Raw genomic sequence first — 21,869 nt, 5'->3', positions numbered from 1 at the left:
CCTTAGCCATATGACCCGGAAGTGATGTAGCTGAGCATTTCCTCTGGTGTATTTGGAACCCCAGTAAGTGTTTCCTAAAGAAAACAAGTTGGAGGCAGCTGAAATCTGAAACCACGCTAATGCTGGCTGCCTCCCCACCTTGGTTCTCTCTCCCAAAACCCTGTGGCCACAGGGGGAAGCAGAGGTAAGGTGGAAGGGAGGGGGGGGGTGAGTAGCTCTTACTGTATGAAACCCACTTTGTACACATTCATTTAAGTGTGTGAACATGCGCATGTACTGTAAGTCCAGTTCACATTCCTCTCAGCTCTGACTGGCAGGGAGCTGCAATCCTCTGCAAACACACTGTGTGGTGTGAGCCAATATTCAGGTTGGCCTCGTCTAGCCAAGCCCTGACAGACACCGGCATGCAAGGCCAAAACGGCTTGTTTGTGCAGTTGTCGTGCAGAAGGTCATTCGCTACATTAAGTGTGTGCGAGGACAAAATGAACCTGACCTTTGGAGAAAGCCTTGTATCCCTCCTTTGAGAGCAGCTGGATTATAATACTCATCTCACACTGTAACTGTCACACATACGCACGCACACCCCAACACTGTGGAGACCATCGTCTCTCGCTGATTTAACGTTTGGCTCTCTGCTTTGATATGCCAAGGTTGCTATACAAATTTCACAAGTGACTTTGGTCATCTGAAGTGGTTCCATCGCCTAAACTGCATATCTGAAAGCATCTTTCTGATGCTGCATTGCTACAGACAAGCACGAGCTCCATAAGCTGTCTCTGCTTCTTCTTTCACGTACTGCATGTCCAAAATTTGGCAGTTTTCTGCTATTGATCAAAGTCTGATGTGACGATCATAAAGTTGAATTCACAGTCCCGAGCAAAGCTTTGTTTACTTGTTCGCCTGTATTCTCATTCTTTACATCATAAATGAAATACAGATTACGAAAATGCTCGTACTTAAAAGTCTTTAAAATAATGTTTGTGAGGTTTACTGTGTTTTCTGACTAATTAAATACAAAAGGGTTGATGAATGCTTAAACTTCGGGGTCTGGATGAAGTTGCTGCCGTGCTGGACATTTGAGGGCAGGGTGAAGGGAGGGGTAAAGGAGGGGAAGGGTAGCATGGGCCTATACGCTAATCCCATTCCAGCGGGCCAAGCGGCAGCAGCTTGCATCGCATTCCACAGCTCTGCAAGCTTTTTAGGGTGGGGGGAGTAACATTCCTCCATAGCCGGGGCCATCAAAGATGCCGCACAACATCAAAGGCTACTCATAGCCAAGGTGTTGATGACTGCAATCCTCCGCTCAGTCCACTTTTAGCAGCCTCAACCCCTTAGCCCTCCAACACATGCACACATAGAGCAGGCAGGCTGCGCCAAGCATGCTCACCCTCCTTCCTCCCTAGGCTCAGTGGCCATTCTGCAGCATTATTAATCACTGCTCATTAAGTAGTGACATTGACTTTTGTTTTATGGAGAGAGTTGAAGGAGGACGAGCCGGGCTCGCTGCAGCAGGGGATACCACTAATATTTGGGGTGGTGCTGGTGGTAAACATAATAACAATCCATGAGCACTTAATGCTGGTAATGTGGAACACAATCAAAAACACTTAAGTGCTTATTGTTCTTTTTTTTTAATGTATTAAAAGCTTTTTTTAATGCAACCTTCCTCAGCATTCTCAGTTGCCTTTTAATAGGGTGTGAACTATTAAAAGGCAACTGATTTTTGTGGTCACATTTGCCACAAAAATCTGAAGGATGTGACTTTTGTCCTTACTCCTGAGTTCCATTTCTCAAAGTGTCTTTTATCCCCTGCAGTGTTCAAAGTGAGCAGTACCAGCTATTGTTAATGTAGAAATCGAGCCCACTAGTAATAAACGGCAAAAAAAATGACCAGCAACAATACAAAAACAACACAAGGAAGGGGGGCGGTGCTCTGAATTAAAATGATAAAAACCAGCTTAGCCTGTTCAGCTAGATGCTACATTGAGTTGCAAGCAAAAGCAATTGTTGGATTTAGTAGGTAAGCTGACGTTAGCCAGATGAATGGGATCATTTGGAGTGAAGCCCATCTGGTCAAGTGGGAACTTGATGGGGCGAAATTATGTTCTGCATCATTAATTCAGAAACCATTGTTTAGTTTTGAGGATCAAAATGGAGCCAGCTTTCTCCCGGATAGTTTTCCTAACTCAGCTGAATTGCAAGCTTTCTCTTATAGCAAAACACTGTCCTGATTAGATGCGTCATTGTAATTCCATTTTATTTATATAAAACAATTGATAGTAGTTGTCACCGTAAGGTGCTTTATATTATATGGTATGTTGGGTAAGACCCAGCAATATTAGAAAGAAACCTCAACAATAAGATGACCTCCTGTGAGCAAGCTGTTGGTGACAGTGGGAAAGAAAAAATCCTTTTCAACCGGAAGAAAACTCCAGCAGAACCAGGATGAGGGAGGTGCAGTCATCTGTTCTGTCTTGATTGCAGTCTGTAATAAATAATATAAACGTAAAGCCAAGGTGTCTAGCGGTTGCTAACTAATAATAGCTTTCTTTCGTAGCCATGAGTGATGCAGGATGGAGGTGGTTAGCCACGTAGCTATAACTTAAATACTTGGCATGTATTTAGTGCTGTGTTGTCGTGGCCATGATTGCTTTATTGTGGTACTGAGATCTAAGAGGCATCTACACAAGAAAACATTTTCTTGTAGCGCATCACCTTGTTGCTGACAGCTGATTGCTAGTGGACATTTCCGGTTTCTGGTTGCCTAGGTAACTATCTGATGTATTCAGCTTAATTTCTGAAATGCTGATCACGGTTCACTTTATTGTTGCGAGTGCCATCAATAGCTGATGTTTTGAGGGCAATGCATATAGTACATAGATCCTGTACATTATTTAACAAGTAAATGAAAAGTCCAAATTGATTTCAGCTTCTCAAATGTGGCCAAATCAGATGCTTTTCTTTGTTTCACATGATGACTAAGAATTGTGTCACTTTGGGATTTTTCACCTTGATTTGATCGAATAATTATTTTGGCGACACCATCTACAACTTTGTGAACTTTGTCAGGACAGTTGTGGAAAAAAGATTATGTTGGAGTTTTGTACTACAGCTGTGCAGTTGCGCGCTGTATAGAATTAATGAGCCCCATTTCCCTTTGCTTGTTACACTGTTAGTCAAGCTAATTAATTCACAGTGGCACCTTGATGCCGACAAATAATTTATGCATGTGTTCACCTACTTTCATAATTGTCCTCATAAGGACAGCAGCATCTTGCACATGGAGACAATATGTTTGCTCGCTGTTGTTCCTTTCTTTGATCACCATGATCTCAATTGTTTCCACTCCTCCCCCCAAAAAATGGTGCCATCCAACCCAGTGTTGACCCCTGAACTTTGTCAGCCTGTCCTTTGTTCATGTCACTCTAGGTTTTAAAGACTGAAGAGCTGAAAGTGACACCAGAGAGACTTTTGAGTGTGCGTACACACACACACAGTCACACACACGCCATTGATGGTTTCGGGATGCACTCGCCGAGAGTTAATAGAGTCACAAGCTCGGCGTCCTGCTCAGTGTTAAAGCTGTCAACCCCAGTGCCTTGTGCTACATATCAGGACATTTACATGATATTGGGTGTCCTCTGCCAGTGTCCCCTGCTCACACTGAAACCATGACACTTGTTTGCTTTGCCCGTTGCTATGAAGATGGTGTAGAGGTGATTTTTCAGGGGAGGTTAAGAGGTGGACTTGGAGTAGAGGGGGGCAAACGGACAGTTGATGACGGCTCTGAGGCTCGTATCACAAAGCTGGCTCGCTTGGGGCATGGCCTTGACAGTCCAACATGTAATTATTATTGTTGGATCCTTTTTCTGTCAACATTATTTTGTTTATTGCCCTGCCTTTGTTGGCTGGTTTATTCCACCAAAATAAAAGATGGCTAGCTTGGCTAATTGTTCTTTTGGTCCCAGTGGAGAAGACAAAAGGGAGGAAGTCTTCATTATTTCAGAGGAGAAGCAGAAGGATCCCTTTACAGCGATAATGTTACAGGAGGAGGAGTGTCAGCCCCACCTGTATGGCCCTCCCAGATGCTCCACTGTAACTGGATCCCGCTCCCTCTCTCCTCAAGGCTACCAGCCCTCTTTGAAGTTATTTCTAGTGCTGGGAAAGAGGGGCAGAGAGGGATTGAGAGGGGCAAAGAGTGACTGTAAAAGGGGAGGTGTGTGTGTAGCGTTTTACTGGATGCATTTGAGTTTGTAAGTCTATTTGTGCATGCTATACATAGAAGGCTGCAATTCAAAACTCTTTCTCCTTTCTTGTGCTCACCCCCCTCAGTGTGATCTGACATTGAACTTGTGTAGCGGGATCAGAAGACTCGCTGACGTATACTTTTGTTTAGCCACAGTCTGATGTACTGTGGAGCAAATTAAGTTCAAAGTAAACCATAGCTACCACACACACACTTTGATGGATGCATTGAGTGGGTAGGGGTCATTATTTTGCCCCAGAACACTTTGACACTTGGACTGTATGAGCAAGGGATCGAACCACTGACCTTCCAATTAGCAGACAACCCACTCTACTTCTTCAGCTCCAGTCGCCCCAATTAATCAGCTAATTGGATTCTCAAGATCAGGGTTAACTTGCTCTAATTTTTCATGCGTAGCCAGATTTGTCCCCATCTAAGACTCATGGTTAAAGTAACCTGTCTGCAGCTGAGGACGCTTAGTGTAAATCCTCCTGGTAAGGTCTCAGAGTGTCTGTTAAACACGCACGTTTCAACCCGCACTAGAAGCTTAACCTCATAAAGCCTGAACTGAAGCGACTTGCATGAGGAGGTAGACTGCTTGCTTCACTCAGGGGTTTTGGGTCATCTTTTGGATTAAGGCTCAGTGTCAGACTGATTGGCTTCCTCTGTGTGTCTAACGTGATGTCTGAGCTCCTCAGGGTTCATTCAATTTCTCTGAGTCAGTGGGGAATGCATGATAATTAAATAGAGGTGATGTGAAGCAAAAAAGAAATAAAGAGGCATCTCACGTAAACAGATGACAGCTTGACCTTTTGACATTTGAATCTCAGTCAGATGTTACTTCTATGTTTTCCTTGCAGGTACCTACTATAGGTCATACGAATGAAAACTGTGCCTCGCAAATGTCGTTGGTGTTCTCAGCTTGTTTGTTTTTTGTGTTTCTGTAAATGCTAACTTTTTAAGAGTGAGTCGGCCTTCATGAGTATTTGCGTTTCCCATTTATTTGAGCCGCATTGGCTCACAGGAACTGCAGCTCATATACTTCCACTTTTAATACGTTTACTGGAAGTCTGACCTGCATTTACTGGGACAGAGAGTTCATTTGCGGCCTTATGATTAAGAGCTGGTGTGCTTGTGTGTACACACACTTGCAGAAGACATCTGGGGGGGTAAAACACCAGCGTGCTTCTAATTGGTTGAAGTCTCCTTCCACGTCTGGCTTGCAGGGGCGTTTGGGGGTGAAGTTGACTGCATCCTGACCACACCACAGTTTGAAGTGGCTGGTGGTGGAGCTGGTGCTATGTTGACATTGTGGTGGTTTGTGTGATTTGGCACGGCTTGTTAGCTGGATGTTACACAATTGAGCATCCATGTTATGTGCTGGTTTGCATGAAGACTTTTGAAGTTGTTACTGAAAAATTTAGACTTGCTAATTTGGTTTACTTGGTAAAATCTTCAGTGGTTATGACTGCTGTTTTCCTGGAAAGACCTGGAAGATTTGAATGGATAGTTTTTAGAAAAATCTGTGAGCTATAAATTAAAATTAGTTTAATTTAGTTGCAGAATCAGCCACCTTCATGCAGTAAGAGTGAGCTATAAATTCTACTATGAATACATGAGATTATTACTTTAATTGCTATATTCATGTTATTCCTTCATATTATGCAGTGTTGTCTTTGAAGGTAACAGTTTCTAATTGAAATACTCAATAAAAGGCTGTTAACCGTTATTGAGTAAAACCTTATGATATGATTCATGTTGTGTTTTTCACTGCTAGATACTGTGAATGTGTGCAGATGTACTGAGGCTCAAGGTTGTTTAACTGTGTGTGGAGCTTTGTGTGCGCTCTGCCTGTCTGGCTCTGGACATCCTGTTGCATTCCAGTCTGACTTAGCCATTTTCATGACTGTGTTTTGAGACTCTCAAAGACACCACAGTTCCCAGGGGAGAGTCTGTGAGCCGTGATTAGACATACCCACCTTGCCATCCCATCCCCACAACCATCAACACAAGAAACCGGTGTGTTATTCCAGGAAGTTGACAGTATTTTGGTAGTGATGGCGGTGAGGAGGATGAAGGACCTGGCTGAGTCAAAGGCTCGGGGGCTGTGCGTGAGATGCTTTTCCACTGGAGTGAATAAGTCACCCCTTGGTCACCCCGATATGTTTCACGCTACAAACAAACCCCTACGCCTGTTCTCAAACAGTGAGATACGTAAACACATGCACGGCACCGGGGAAGCAGGTGGGTGCGAGGACTGGCTTCCTGCCCAGGTTTTTCTTCCTCTGGATTTTGTGTGCTTGTGAAATTGGTGCCAGCTCCTCTTCCAAAACTTATAGGCGGAATCGGTAAACGAGAGATCTGCGTGGTTAATCATTTAGCCAGCTTCAAGAACTTCAAATACAAACTGTCGTGCACTTCCACTTTGTTGTAACCGAGGCTTATTGTCTGCGGCCTGTAGCTCATTAAAGGAAGTGTTGGAATTCAGATTGAGTAAAATATTGGTGTCAAGAACAGACAGTACATGCAAGTCTATAAACATGTATAGATCGGTTTAGCTCAGGGATCATCCCGTCCTACTTGCTTTTGATGTTTTTGGCTCCTGCCGTGCTGTAGTATGGATGGCTTGTTGTTATGCACCATTTTCAAGCAAGTGCATCACTTTAAATAAACATGCAATTCAGCAGCTTCTTTTGGAATTTTAGATTCTGGTACCCTGTGAGCATCAGCTCCCCTCCAGTTCACAAGGCTTTCCTTGCTGGTGGTGCTAAAAGCACGATTGGAGAGTAATCTTTTTGAAGTTTGTGCTTTGTCGCAAAAAATAAAAAGCCTTTTATTTTTCTGTGTCAAAAATAGATTGGAAAGAGTTATAAACAGGATTTTTAAATTTTTTTTAAGTTGAGTTAAAGTGCTGATTATGACCTTTTTATGTTGAGCATTCCTATTTTTCATCTTGTTAGGATACCAGAGGGAATGGAATTTGTAAAAAGCACATTAATACACAGCACAGGGGAAAAAAATGTAACTACCACTTTCACAGAAGCACAATATAGTGTGGCGAGGGCAAGGTAGGGCGACTGTCTTGGACGTGTAAGAGGGAAAAGGGGTAATGGGGGGCTGTAACTGGGGCCACCAATAATTTAGAAGGAGAGAGGGAAAAGGGGTGTGGCAAAGGGGAGGGGAGGGAAGCGGGATGGGGAAGCAGCAGAAGTGGTTGTTGTACGATCAAAGGCTGAGCGAATTGTGTCACAGACAGAGTGGGAAGAATGGCATTGAGTGGTGTGACTTGCATTTTGATTTCCTTTGAGAGCTTGGGGGGTGCGAGTGGTGATGGTGGGAGTTTTAAGGAGCACGGCTCTGTTTTGATCCCATTACCAACAGTTATCAGGTCACTTGTTTGACCATTAAGGATCTCTGAGTGAAAGATGATTGTGTGATGTTCTTATGAGTCATAATGTGTGAAAGTGTTTGAAAAATATTTAGATTAAAGTATGAAATGTATTCATCCAGTGTTGCTATAACAACCAGAGTGAACTGGTGCACTGCTACAACAAAGTTTGCGTCAATTTCCATTTTATACCAGTGCTGAATATTAACAATGTCTGCAGGTGGTTCTCCAGACGGAGGTGTAAGATTGGTCGGTGGGGGGGTGTGACTAGCTTGAGTGACAAGCCAAGTTCAAATCCCCGCCAGGACTTTATTGCGAGTGTGGCTTGTGTAACAAGATATTCATGTGAAAGGCTGCCTCCCCAAGGGGCAGGACAGATGGGGTAGAACAAGAGACGCCCCCTTGTGGTACTTAGGGAGTGCCTTATGCCTTTCCTCCAAACCTGGGGTACGAAGCAACGGAGCAAAGTGGAGCACTTCGGTGCTTCCAGCAGGCTGAGCTGGTTTGATTTTTGGGGCCTTGCAGGGAAAGCTAGCAGTTGGAACACAAGAGAGAACAGTCTCTGTCTTATTGTGTGTTCATGGAACTGCGCGTGTGCGTGAACGCACGTTTGCATATGTGCTCGTTAATCTTTTGTCTGCTCGGCCAGTAGCTGTGACCCACTTTGCAAGATCACCTCTCATCTCTCATCCAAGTCCGAGCTCCTTTTCCTTTTGCTCCCCATCCCCACATCCATCAACGCATATACGTCAACATCTGAGAAAAGGGAAAAAAAAAAGTCTCTGTGGTGGAGATAATGGTGCAATGGCCAGCCTCTAAAATAACAACATGGTGCACAACAACAACACTGTCCCATTTGGAGTCCAAGTGCCCCCGCACAATGGCCTAGTGTTTAGGGACCAGGGGCGCAGGCGGGGCTCCCCACCACCATCCAAGCTGTTAGACAAGCCGGAGAGGGAGGTCATAATCACAGTGCAAGCAGGGCTACGCTTCCCGGTCCTCATGTAGATCCACCACAACACTATCTCTGCGTCTTTCCCATCTGCACGCTTGCACCTTATCTAACATAACATCTAAAATGTTACCTTAGTTGACTGCAGTGTGCGGTATGCACAGAGCAGATGAGATGGTATGATTTGTACAGTGATGACATGTGGAGGGGGGCAGGTCGGGAGATGCTGGTTGAATGGAAAACTTACCAAGTTACGCACTTTAATCTTTGTCTTTCCCTTCAATTTTGCCGTCCTCCAAAAGCTGAGAGGGAAAATATGCTTTAAAATTATCATACCAAATGTGTATGTAATGTATACCTGCTCCGCCTGCCTGCTCCTGTCAGCCTAAGGCGAACGGTCAACCCGAGCAAGCTTTGCTCTACAACGCGAGAAAGGGCAGCTTTGAAAATCTGTTTTATGTGAAATCAGAAAGACAAGGTGACTGCATCCTGTGGATGTGTAAAAAGGTGTTTTGAGTCAGGAAAGCCTCGCTTGGTGATGACTTTTTATGTGTTTGCGCGCTGTTGCAAGAATGATCCACTTGTTTCAAAGGGTTGTGATTGAATGTTGGAGCTTAAGCTTTCATGTTTGAGCACACGTACTTTTGTCTGTGTGTGGGAGGTCTGAGGAGGAGGATTCAAGGATGAGGATTTTTTTTTTTTTCCTGTAAAGGTGTAATTCAGGCTATAAGAGAGAAAACGTGGAAAAGTAAGTGTATGTAGTATGAAAGGAGACTTATACTTACTTTCTGTCAGACATGTTAACAATGGTACACGCTTATGTTAAAAATGGCCAAAGTTTCAAATGAGTTCAGCGGATATACAAGTAATGATTAGAAGCCTAAATCAGGCTTCAGATTGCTCTAAAGTCCCAAAAAACGATATCATGATATGCTAATTTCATGGTGTAAACATGTCACCCAGTTAGGCAGTGGATTATGCTCACATGGGTCATGTAGAATGAGGTTAATAAAGTTGTGAAGTTTTGTAGTTTTGTAATTTGTCATATCGTAAAATTTATCGTTATCGTGAGAATACTCTGAAATTTCATGATATTCTGTTTGGGCCATATCAACCATCCCTAAAGTTTAATCATCAAAAGTTACTTTAGTACAATCTAGGAATGCAAATAAAGAGCATAAATTGAGCATATTAGGTTTTTCTAAATGTAATTCTAACCTTGATACCTCAAAAAGCAAATGATTTCTGCTGTCTGCTTTCGTGCTATTAAAGCCGATGCCTCTTATTCAGATTTCCTCCCTAAAGGCAGAAAGAGAAGATGCTACCTTGTGGAGCTCTAGCATGATGCACGTTGTCCACATTCCTTTCCTGTGACTCGAACTTAGTCCACTTGATTTGCATTTGACCCCATTACTATTAGCTAAGTCCTCCCCCAAAACCCCTTCAGGTCAGGGGCTTGACCTCTCAGGGTTGTGGAACTGAAGTGACTGGGCACTTTCTGAATTTCTCTTCAATTGGCCTGCTGCACAACCAACCTGCTCCCTCTGCGATGAAGTGGGGTTCAAAGGTCAGGGTTCACCAGTGGAAGAAGGGTATCTTGGGTCATCAGCAGTAGCCCCCGGCCCAGAGTAGCCTAAGGCTCGGAGCCACAGATTGGGGTGCCGTGGTCACTGGGTTAATACGAAAGCGGCCTGCAGGTCATTTGGCCCAGTTCTAATGCTAATACGCGAGCTTGTCTTTGCTGTGTTGCCAAGGTGGGGAATTGATCCAGGATTTTGGTGACTCCACTTGGTTACAGTTTTTAATCCGATTTTTTTTCTTTCTCTTTTTTCTTTTTCCTGATAATTACAGCCTGACAGTCATGGCTGTCCTCTGGCCATTCCTTTTTTGGTTTCTTAATGTTTTGTGCTGGAGAGCTTTTATATTTTTGTGGGTATGTGAAGAAAAAGAAGGACACTTAATAACACATAAAATGTAATAAAAATATAATAACCTGTAATTACACGCTTAGAATGAATTTGTTTTGTTTTTTGTTTTTTTTATCATCTTTTAATTTTCCTCATGACTTACACATCTTTTGGGAGTGCATTCTAGCACATCCACAAGATTGGTGATTAGATTAGCTTTTAGCCGTCTCCTGATGTCAAACTGTAGAACAGAATTTGTTTTGTTTTGTTCTTATTCTTTGAAAATCTTCCACTTTAATGAAGAAGGTTGAAAAAATGCAATCAGTGATTTATGCCCTCCTTTATATGTAAACAATGTGTATGTGTTTGCTCTGCAAAGCAAAGAACTGGTGCATATTAGTGACCTTGTGTATGCGTTGACACCTGAAGTTACCTGATAGACAATGTTTGATGCTGCTCGAAGAAAATGTCAACATTCACTTTCCAATTTAAGAAGAGAAGATGCAATGTAACCAGTCACTGTGCATGTATGCACAAGCACAATAGAAATGGCAGCAGCATTAATCATTTCCAGCAGTAACAATGGTAGTAGACTTAATGCACCTTTCCCTAAGTAGAAATTCAGTAAAAATGTGCCTGATCAGCAGATCCATGAAAGCACATAAATCCTGATTTTGCTTATGTTGCTGCTGTTCTTTAAAAGGTCTTCTGTATGTTTAGATTCTGGATAAGTTAAGCACACAGAGAATAGCTCAGGTGCCTAATGCTTTTAAATTTCATCATAGGTTAAAAGAACATTATATTCCCTATAAATATGAGGAATGCATCCAAGAGATGTTTGTGCAGCTTTAAGCTTGTAATTTACCTCTTTGTGAGTCAAATTCAGAACGTGGGGATGCCAAGACCCTGAAACTTGATACATCATGTATGTCGGATGCACATTTTATTTTTTAATCTTGAAGGTTGCACATTCTGACTTTTCTAATGTGATACTAGCTCCGTAGCATAGAGACAAATATTTATTTCTCCATCTTATTGTCTTTCCAGATGCATCCTTTGGGACTATGTAATAATAATGATGAAGAGGACCTATACGAGTATGGCTGGGTTGGTGTGGTGAAGCTGGAGCAGCCGGAGTTGGACCCCAGTTGTCTCACGGTGCTTGGAAAGGTAAAGAACTGCTTTTTTATGTTTTCAAGTTTCCGTTTTGCCACCGTGTTAGTTTCTGAATTTGCCTTTTGTTTCCCGTTAATGTACATCCAATGACTATCCTTTCAGAAAGTTAATATATTACAGCACCTTGCTCTTTACTGTGCTACTGCAGGTTTGTTGAACCATGCAATAAAATGAAAATCAGCATTTAACAATGCAGGTGAGTCACTTTGACACCGTAATTCACTGTAAATTAGAAGCTAGCAATACTCTTTGATATTCAGAGCCCAAAAAAACACCTTGGATTTTGCCATCTTGGGGCACAAATATCTAATAATTTGATTACTATTTGCCTAAAATTACAATAGATTGTCACCTGTCAACATGCGAGTAAAGAAAAGTTATTTCCTTGCATTTGATGAAAATCCCTTTAAGGGTTTAGCTTTGATATAGTGCAGTCACTGAGACAATTCATGGAAGGATGGTTTAGTTTTATTTTGCTTCTTACTTCCCATTGTGGTCAGAACAAGAGTGTAGTGATCCCTCCCCAATCCCTATCCTCCCGCCCTCCCTTCCTCCAGTGCCCAGGCACCTCCAGTGGTATTTTATCGTGCTTTAATTAAGTGTTCCTCTTAATGGAATGTACCAACATTCCCCAGAGGATGAAATAAGGGAGTGTTGTCCATAGTCTCATTTATCCTGTACATTCCTAGTGACAGAAAGAGAGCAGCCATTCATAATATCAGAAGCCCACGTGCCATATAAACATCCTAATGGTGCACTTTGTTTGATGATGGTTTCTAGCTGACATACACTGAGACCTGAAAACTAATGTTATGCTCAGAACTCATTAACTGGATTTCATCAGCTAAGTAGTCCTTATCGTGGCGACGTGCCCACGCTTGAGTTTCAGCAGCACAAGTGGAAGAAATGGCACGTGAATAATACATTTAAACAGATGGTAAAACAGATATGTTTTCAGTCTATCAGATTTTTAATGGTAGGTAGTAGGCTGTAGTACTAGAAGTACAAGCAAAAACCTGACAAGGTCACAAACATCAGTCATTTCCCCTCCTGGTTTTTGATTCTGACAGTTTTCTATAAACGCAAAGCTGAATGTGTGTTTGCCTTTTCTGTAAGCATACGAATCATGTCCGTATCATTAGATCAGCAATTTAATACAAGCAGGTGCATTTTCAGAAGGAAGAGAGCGAATCGGAACGAGGTTGATAGTTTTTGTTCAGTCGTTCCCGTCAGCTTATTCCTTCATACCATGTTTAAAAGAAAAAATAAAAACACAGGAGAGACGGGATGAATGGAGGATACAGTATGCACCAGTGTCAGATTCAGATGCACAATGTTGTGGTTACGCGGGATGTGTCTTAGCCAACTGAGCCACGGGGACACCCCAAGTTGGAGAAACCCACACCTTCCGCTTAGTGGACCAGGTCAGAGCAGAGTCCTAATGAGCTGGCCGTTTTTATATATTCTAGATCTGATCTTTTGCTAAGGGACACTGTAGCGGTGATGGCAAGAACTTTGGCCTGTGACCTTTTGGCCTCTAGCCAGCCTCCCCAACTTCTAGGTCACTCTTGTTTCCTCTGTGTGTACTCAGCCAGGACTATAATTAGAGGAGGGAAAGCCCATTGTTGCATCTTGACAAACCCTCGCCTGGGGCCTGAACACAGCTGGGTGCTTTGCGTTGGCACAAACGCTTTTGCCAGGCCAGACAGTCCAGTGTTTACCCCCTACCAGTCTGCTCCCTCTGCCCGACCAGCCAGCCAGACCACCAGGCCGCTACGCGCCCAGCCCCATTCCGGATACGATGCCCACTCCTGCACCCTCACCCCGCCTGGCCTGGCCTCGTGCTCGGCGGCCCCCACCCTTCTCCCGCCCTACCAGACTGTCCCCTGACTGAACCCAAGTGTGCTTTACTGCCACTTTGCCACCAACAGTGTCAGGGTCTTGTCTGGTCAATTTAGATTCCATTCAATTACAAAAACCTAGCGTCTAAATATAAACTGTCTGGGAACACTGGGCCCCCAGCTGTGCTTCGGAGCTGATCAACACTCACTGATGGGCATTCCCTCCTCTGTTTAGGGTTGGCTGAATTTGAGGAAGGGCCTTGCATCGTCGGGTCCTTATGATCATTCCAACAGTTTTAAAAGCAACATTTGATGGAGAAAACATTTCTGAGACCTGATGAATCCAACAGTAGGGACAGACTGATGTTCTAGTGCTATGCTAAATGTTTAGCGCTGTAAAGTCTCGTTCTTGGTTTGGATTGTCTTTAGCTGGAGCTACACAGGACATTGCTCCTCTGTGCTTTTGTGATTTGTACTCGGTTATTCAGCTAAGTGGCACAGGGATGTCGGGTTGAGCTCATTATTGTAGAGAACTGCTCTGACAAATAAAATAATCGCAGTAGAGGAAGACACAGGAAAAGGGGTCGGTCATTCCAGCCTCTGAAGTCCATGTGCAAACTTCACTAAAGTGCTGGTGTGTCATATATATGTACACAGTTTTTTCCTGCACTTCCTGTCTGGTTCCTGTGAGAGCTCCAGGACTATAAAACCTCTGACCTCAGTGTGCCACAGAACTAGAGCCCCTCCCCATAACAGCAGGAGAACTGAGAGCAAATGGGCTCTCAATGTAGTGTTTGATGTGTTCTTTATCAGATTTGGCTAAAAAGTGCATTTGTCTCGTTTATAATGTCCTATGTCCGAAGGCCTGCCCTGTTGCTTTCACAGCGCCGTCTCTGTAACTCCAGCTTATCAACCCTTAACTTTCTCTGGGGTGTTTGTAAATGTTGTAAATCATGCATACAGCTCTGCACACATGTATCCTCTTTCATGTTGAACTATTTATTGCAGCCAGTTACATATTCTTGGTTGTCATTTCCTCCTCGCTGCTCGACTTTCTCAGAATTGACCTCCCTCCCGTCTTCGCTACGCTGTCTGTTCACACGCATTCACTGCAATTTTTGGCAGCTCCTCTGGAACATGAAATCATGCCACTGGCCTTCATTGGGGGCGCAGACCCGTCGGTGTCTTTGTTGCAGTGCCAGCAAGAGATCTCTTCTTCCAGTGCTGCAGTGCGAGTCCAGTGGGCACTGGACTCGCACTCGGGGCGTTAGCATGCCGGCTTTCCTCGTTTCATCCCGCCCGAGTGTTCATGACATAAGTCCCCATCCCTGGAAGCCAGGAGAGGGAAGGCAGAAGAGTGTATGGGCAGAAAATTAAGGTAAAGAGTTCGGAGACTTGGTGTCTCAAAGAGATGACCTGGGTAAATGTGTCTGTTTGGTAAGTGGGTGGTTGGGGTTTGCATTTAGCATGGTATATATATTTTCTTTTTATATATGCACATAAGTAGCAAAATGGAACCTGTCCTCCCACACGGCCCTGCTGCTTGTGAAAAGCAAGACTTTTGGCTGGCATAGCATGTAAATCTCCCTGGTATGTGCTTGTTGTGTGTGGCCTGGTGCTGGCCTTAACCAGCTTGTCTCTGAACCATGATCAGTTCCACCTTAAACGCCAGCCAAAAACAACAGTTCATCGCAGCGGAGCGCGACTGGCCATGAGATCGGCCACTACAAAGCACTTAAAAATAACTAGAGCAACAAGAAAAGTTTCGAGACCTTTACTGACATATCCTCCCCGAAATAAAGCCAGCTACTTTAAAGTTTTTGCCAGAGGCATACCACCATAAAAAGTGTATCCTGTGTGGGCAGCTCTGTCTTTGACACACACACAAGCTTCATCTTAAAACAGCAGTTTCTCTGGAACAATGTGAGCGGGCAGAGGAGTGTGTCCTTTTCTACTGTGGTCCTGAAGTTGGCACTGTGGGACAGCAGGCCAGAGCAAACAGCTGCTGAGTCTTAGTGCTAAGTGGCTCTTGGACTCTAACTGTGTCTGGCATCTCAGCCAGAGCTGCAGAGAGGGTGGTGTGTGTGTGTGTGTGTGTGGTGTGTGTAGTGTGTGTGTGTTTGTGTGGAATGTGTCTGTGTGGTGGTTGTGTGTGTGTGTGTGTTGTGTGTGTGTGTGTGTGTGTGTGTGTGTGTGTGTGTGTGTGTGTGTGTGTGTGTGAGAGAGAAGAGACGGCAAGGAATGATCGGGAAAGTGCACGAGGGCTACAAGAATGATGTGCATCTGAGGAAAAGGGGAGAGATGGGCATTAAAAAGAAAGACATGGCTACAGACAGATGAGTGCGATATTGCTGGCGACTGGCTCATAGCCTGTGGCCACATTAGCCATCCTAGACGCTATAGTTTTACACACTTTACTGTTAGAGGTCATCCCGAGGCCACGGCAATGCCAGTAGGGTGTCATGCCGCAGGCCGTGTGGTAAAGAAGCTTACATGCTGGATTGAACTGGCTCTATGTGGCCTTGTTTTCAGACTTTTTCATACGAATACTGTCTGATCAGTGGGTGTATTTGTCAATGTGTGCACGCTGTGGCTCATCCGCTGTTTATCAGTATGGACACGGAGACCTAATGGGCTGGCAGATCAGCTTGTGTTTTGATGAAGATGGCTGAATGACTCACATTCTCTAACGATTCTCTTCTCACGCCATTTTTTTTTTTTTTTTTTTTGCCTTGTTCATTTCACTCCTTCTGTTATAGAAAAGACCCTCGTGAACAGAAAGAAGGAAAATTGCTGCAGTTCTACGCTCCGCGTTCTCCCGAGTGTTTTGTTAAATTGCAATTGATCTGCAACTTGCACAGGGACCGTTCGATAATGACGAAGCTTGTCTTTTTGTTCAAAGTTTTTAAAAGAACTCTTTTCCTCAGAAGATCCATAAAGATGCATGATATCGATGAGACAATTTTCCCCTGCGATTGTGCTAAAACTTACAGGGGCTTATTCCCGTTCAGTTGAATACCGCAAAACGAAAGCCAGTCTTTTTGTTTAAATCAAAGCCGTTAACTCTGCCGACCCCAGTATGAAAAAGAATTGAAGGCTAAACTTCTTCAACTTGTTGAGTTTTCACCTAACTTTAGGGATTTGCTTTTTTTTTTTTTGTCACTGAAACACGTTTTTTGTCGAATTCGACGGCTTGCAATTTGAAACAGTTTCCACACATTTGAATGCAGATGCAATTCTATCTGAGACTTCAAATGATTGAAATAATACCCAGGTGATCACTCAGGACTTAGTGTTCTGTGCAGCCTTATTAGCTCTTAGAAACAAATCATGAAGTCGTGAAAGAAAGGTTCTAGATCTGAAAGGAAATACTTGATGAACTTCGTGTTACCCTGATGGGGTGAAATGCACACACTAACTCTTTAGCTTTCTCTCCACCTGGCCCTCGCCCTAAGCACTCTGCACAAACACTTTCAAACGCGGCAGCGCGGAGGGAGGGATAGAAAGAGAAACTGAAAAAGAGAGGAGGAGCAGCAGGGAGAGAAGAAAGGGGGGAGGAAAAAAGAAATCTTGTGAAGCATGGAGCACTCAGGGGCCTGCCTCTTGGGTGCTTCTTTCATGTTTGTGTGCGCCTCAACTTGCTGATATTATCTTGGCCGCTCTTCCGGGTGGGGTGTCAGGAGAGGTTTCCACTGTGACCAGGCAGGAGCCTCTCTCTCTTTCTCCCTCTTATCTGTGTTAGCCCCTTTTCAGACTCTTTTCTATTAACCTGACGTCCTCTGAACATGGTGGATTTATATCTGAATGAGCGCCTGAGTCACTTTTTTCTGGAAAAGTCATGACCGCAGTCTTACGCAGCCTGAGCAAACTTTTTTTTAGCATATGCATATGAACATTTAGAATCTATCAACATGGGATTTTTGGTACTGAAAGCTTTTTGATTTGCAGTTGTAGTTTACCTGCAGTCAGATATTTGGTTGTGTGTTGGTTACACTTGCAGAAATACAATCATCAAGCCATCTGATATTCCTTAAAGATAACCTAGCTTTTAATTAGCTTTTAAAAGTGATCTGCATTAGTAAACATTGACCTTTAGATGAAACAGGAAGTCCTTGGTCTCGTATCTGTCCCACAATAAGAACCGTTGCCAATTCAGGGTAAGGCTTCATACCTGGAAGTGCAAGAAGAACGATCCCCTTCGCAGCCTGTGTACAAGTTACAGAGGCAGCACAGACAGCAAGAACCTGCTCTTGGTAATAACGGTGCAAAGAATGAAGTTTTGAAAGCATTCAAAACTGCGGTGACTCACTTGTGTTGGAAAGTTGATTAAAGCTGTAAAATAAAAATGACAAGTTAGAAATGCGATCGACAGCAAACAGGCACTTTAGTGGACCGATGAAACACGCTGAGCTTTAAGTCTCCTCTCTAAAAAGGGCCTATGTCATGTGACATTCTGTAGACTGTATACTTTCCAAGCCTTTTTTTTCCTGTTTGCATTCAAACCACTAATAATGGTGCAGTTTCCAGTGGCCTGTAAATAGTAATGCAGCATCACCTTTTTATTGCAGTCTTTTATTTTCTTGCAGTCTGTTCCAACCTCCTTATTTTCTACCTACAGTTCCTCACTGTGTGTGGATGCCTAGTAGCAAGGTGAAGTGAACGTGGAGAGCTTTTTTTTCCTAATGTATTTCACTCCGATGATTGAATTTTACATATAGACTCAGTGTAGCCTTGACTTCACTATCAGTTCTGTTCTGTATGTTTTGCTCCTTTTTCTGAGGCTAACATTAGTCTTGTACAGCAGCTCTTAATCTTTTACCAGTGTTGCTCCATTCAAAGTTCCTCCTATATTGAGGAAATACTTCCAATTTAGCTTATAACTCATAATAAAAGACCCTATAAATAAAGCTCCTAAAATCACCCTGGCTCCCATTTTATGCAGGCCACAGGAAAAAAGAGGGTACTGTCTTCAACCTTTACTGGAGCTATAAAAAAAGCTTCTGCAGGCTTCTTCTCTCTTAGGGTGTGTTGGAACACTCACCCATCTTCCTACTTCAGTTTACCCCCATCACCCCTTCCCAAGTAAGTCTCTCCCCTAAATCACTGCTTTGCCGTGTTTCACGGCACTTGGAGGGACCCAGGGGTCCCACTGCGCTCGTTTCCATGGTCACTGGGAAGCTCCTTGTGTCATGTGGCTCAAAGTGAGCCGTCCCTGGGCCGAATTACCCAGCTTTCAATGGGAGGCCAAATGACCATTATTAGACTTCACAGCTAAGGCCTCTATTTAAAGAGAGGAGAAAGGAGCCCTGGGGACTTAAGATGAGAGAGAGATGGAGGGAGAGAAAAAGAAAAGATGAGGCAGGGGGGCCGAGAAATAAGGGGGGAGGAAGAGAGGAGGGGAGAAGAAAGTGCATTTAGCTCTACTATGGATGTTTCTTTTTATTTTCTCCACCTTTACACTGATTTTTGATCTTTATCACAATTGTTACTTAAAAGTCTGACAACAGCCTGAGCTTAAGCTGTCTTGTCTGTCAGACAGTGAGCAAAAAGACAAAAGAAAAGATGAGCCATGGAAAAAGTAAATCTTAGAAAAGATAGGACCAGACATCCACCCACATCAAGCAAAGCCCTGTCTTTTCTCCCTTCATCTCTAAGCCCGTTGCTTTGTATGGGAATGTGCTTGTGTGCGTGAGAATCCTCGTGTCCCGCGCCTCACTGTGTATGTCAGGGCCGTGTTGTCTGTACGGCTCGAGCCCACGGCCTGGCACAAAAGCTGGAAACTGAAACCCCGAGGTCCCACACAGCTAATCTGATGCCTCTCCCTGCTATACATGACTCCAAAACTGAAGGGTTAGCGGGGGTGAAAATGGCATCCTGTTCTTGTGGTTCAAACTTTCTTTCATGCTTTGCCAGGGAGGCATGGTTAGGTCCAGCACAAGAAGATGGAGAAGAAGTGATGTGTGCCTAAGCGAGAGTGTGTGTGTGTGTGGGTTGATGTATGAGTGTCATCGGAGCTGGTCGTGCCCTCAGACAGTGAGGTAATGGAACAAGAGAAAGAGAAACATGTAGATAGGGAGGGGATATTGAATGGGAATGCACCTAGTAGATTCTGGGTAGCACATTAGTATTGTTTACTGGAGACCAGTATAACAATAAAGATCTAACATCTGGATAAGTGATTACATGCTGCAAGAAGAACTTGAAGAAGAAAGTCAGTGAAAAATTTATCGGATAAATATAAGGAATACAAATTTATCTGTAAATTTATTTATTTTTTTACAAAATAGAGGTACATGAAAGACAAGGTGTGTGTGATCCAGAAATGGATTTGTTGACCAAAAGATATTATAACCAAGAGATGACTTGCTGAGAAATGACAGTGTGAGGTGTTTTATTGCAGTAATAGCTGAATAAACGCACCTTTATATGGAGGCATTAAGGTCATGCAATATAAAGGTTGGTCAAATCCTATTTGCAGCAGGTCCTGTGTTCTAGTTTCAAGTCCAGTGTCTTCATATAAATATTTTTTAGAAGCCCACAACAAGTAAAATCTAGTCATGAGAGGAAGAAAAGACTGGAAGAAGAAATAAAAAGGCTTTTTTATGTTTTCCAGTGCCATCAAACATCTCACGAGTCCTTAGATTTTTGTCTTGAGGTTTGTAAGCTGTCCCAGATTACTTAAAAGGAAATTTTTACATATCAAAAAGGATCTTGGCGTGAAACTGCATATGTGAAAATAGTTGTATCAAGACTTTTCCTTATTATAATTATCTCTTCTCTACTCCATTTGGAGGATACATGCAGTTGATGCCTTTTCAGTGTCGCAGCTAAGCAGACAAGTCCGTGTGCTCACAACAAATTGGTCACATTGTATCCCAATTTAAAGAAGAATTGTATTCTTCTCTATTCTACATAATCAACCACAGTCATCCTCCTCTGCTGACCCACTGTTAGGCTTTATAGTGGGGGAAGAAAGGAACAGTAAAAAAAAAAAGAAGGATGCAAAATAAGGGGAATAGAGCCAAGTCCTGACCCGCTCTGCTGTTTGCCCAGGCAAAGAAGTGAGCAGGCAATGGCAACACCCCCAACCAGCAGGAGGATAGCGTATTACAAGAAAGAGAAGCAACAGCGGCGCTGTCTCTTTCAAGCGTGCAGGGGCATGGTCTCCTAAAGCAGCGTCGAGTCAGAGATTAGAGAAAAACCGTATAACTGGAGACGAATTACAGGAAGGGGAGAAGTAGCAGTTTAGTGAAACGCCTCCACTTGACTGAAATAGTTGCATTTTAAACGTTGTGCAAGTTCACAATATAGCAGCGTGGACACTGGGGACAGCAAATATTGTGCTGTTGCTGTTTTGTTTTGCAGAAGAAAAAAAAAAGAAAAATTTCGGCACAACTCCTCTGCCTTACTGACTTTAAAGCGGTCTACTGAAAAACAGCCAAACTTCTTTACTTCATGTAGCCTGTTAAACGCTTGACCAGTAAGTTGATGATTTCAATCACTAGTTTTAAATCTTTTTCAGTCCATCACGATATTCATTTTGTAAATTAGGGTTGCGTTTTGCATAAAATAGACAACAAAGGATGACAAGCTTCAGGGCATTTATGGTGGCTGCCTTGCGACTGACGAGATGCCACCATGTGAGCGTCAGTCTCGTTCTCATCTGTGGTTTGTAAAAAACACTGGTGTAACTGTAGCTACATCCATGTTTTATAGACACCTGCGTCGGCTGCGTATGGCAGGTACACCTGTATGTGTTGTGGTTAGCAGCTAGCCCAGGAGGCAGAACTAGATGTTTTTCCTCTTTGTTTGCAGCTAAAAAGGCTGTTGACTGAGCGAGAGCTTTGGCCGTCTTTTTCAGCTGCGTCTCACGTGCAGTTGATGTTACAGCTGTTGCAATCAATAAAGCTGTCTGCACACGCTGTCTAACAGTTTATTCATTCATATTGTACTCTGATTGGCCACAACATTAAAACCACTGACAGGTGTAGTGAATAACCTTGAATTTACATTGATGTTAGTTGACAAGTACCACCCATGGGAACAATGCTGCAGACCAAGCACACCCCGCCCAGAGTAATGGCACACCTCAATGGCAGCGGCATCCCCCAGCAAGACAATAGAAAAAGTGATTTATAAACAGAATCAGTTTTTGAAAAAAGGATAAAAAGTCTTTTTCAAAGTGATCAGCTAAACCCGCCTGACCTTCTGTTTTAATATTTAACTTTGTTAGTTTGAGGTCAGTATCCTTGGCAGTCAGAGAGAAACACTAGTATTGATCTGTTATGTGCCAAGAGCCTTGCAGGAAGGAAAGCACAAATGTAGTGTGTCATCCCAGGCCTGCTGTCTTCTTTAGTTT

The 21,869-nt window shown here is 43.4% G+C and overlaps 1 protein-coding gene across 2 annotated transcripts in view; it reads left to right on the top strand.

Moving 5' to 3' along the window:
- Positions 1-21,869, top strand: part of znrf3 (zinc and ring finger 3) — a 64,938-nt gene that overhangs the window by 23,476 nt on the left and 19,593 nt on the right. For both annotated transcript variants that reach the window (XM_005928893.3, XM_005928892.3), the window contains exon 2: positions 11,541-11,663. In XM_005928893.3, the coding sequence (XP_005928955.1) occupies positions 11,541-11,663 (123 nt within the window). The remainder of the gene's footprint in view (positions 1-11,540; positions 11,664-21,869) is intronic.

Source organism: Haplochromis burtoni, unplaced genomic scaffold, assembly GCF_018398535.1.
Source record: "Haplochromis burtoni strain Fernald_Lab_line unplaced genomic scaffold, NCSU_Asbu1 Contig_111, whole genome shotgun sequence".
NCBI lineage: Eukaryota > Metazoa > Chordata > Actinopteri > Cichliformes > Cichlidae > Haplochromis > Haplochromis burtoni.
Note: the sequence above shows the minus strand (reverse complement) of the source record. Positions and strands in the feature narration are given on the sequence as shown.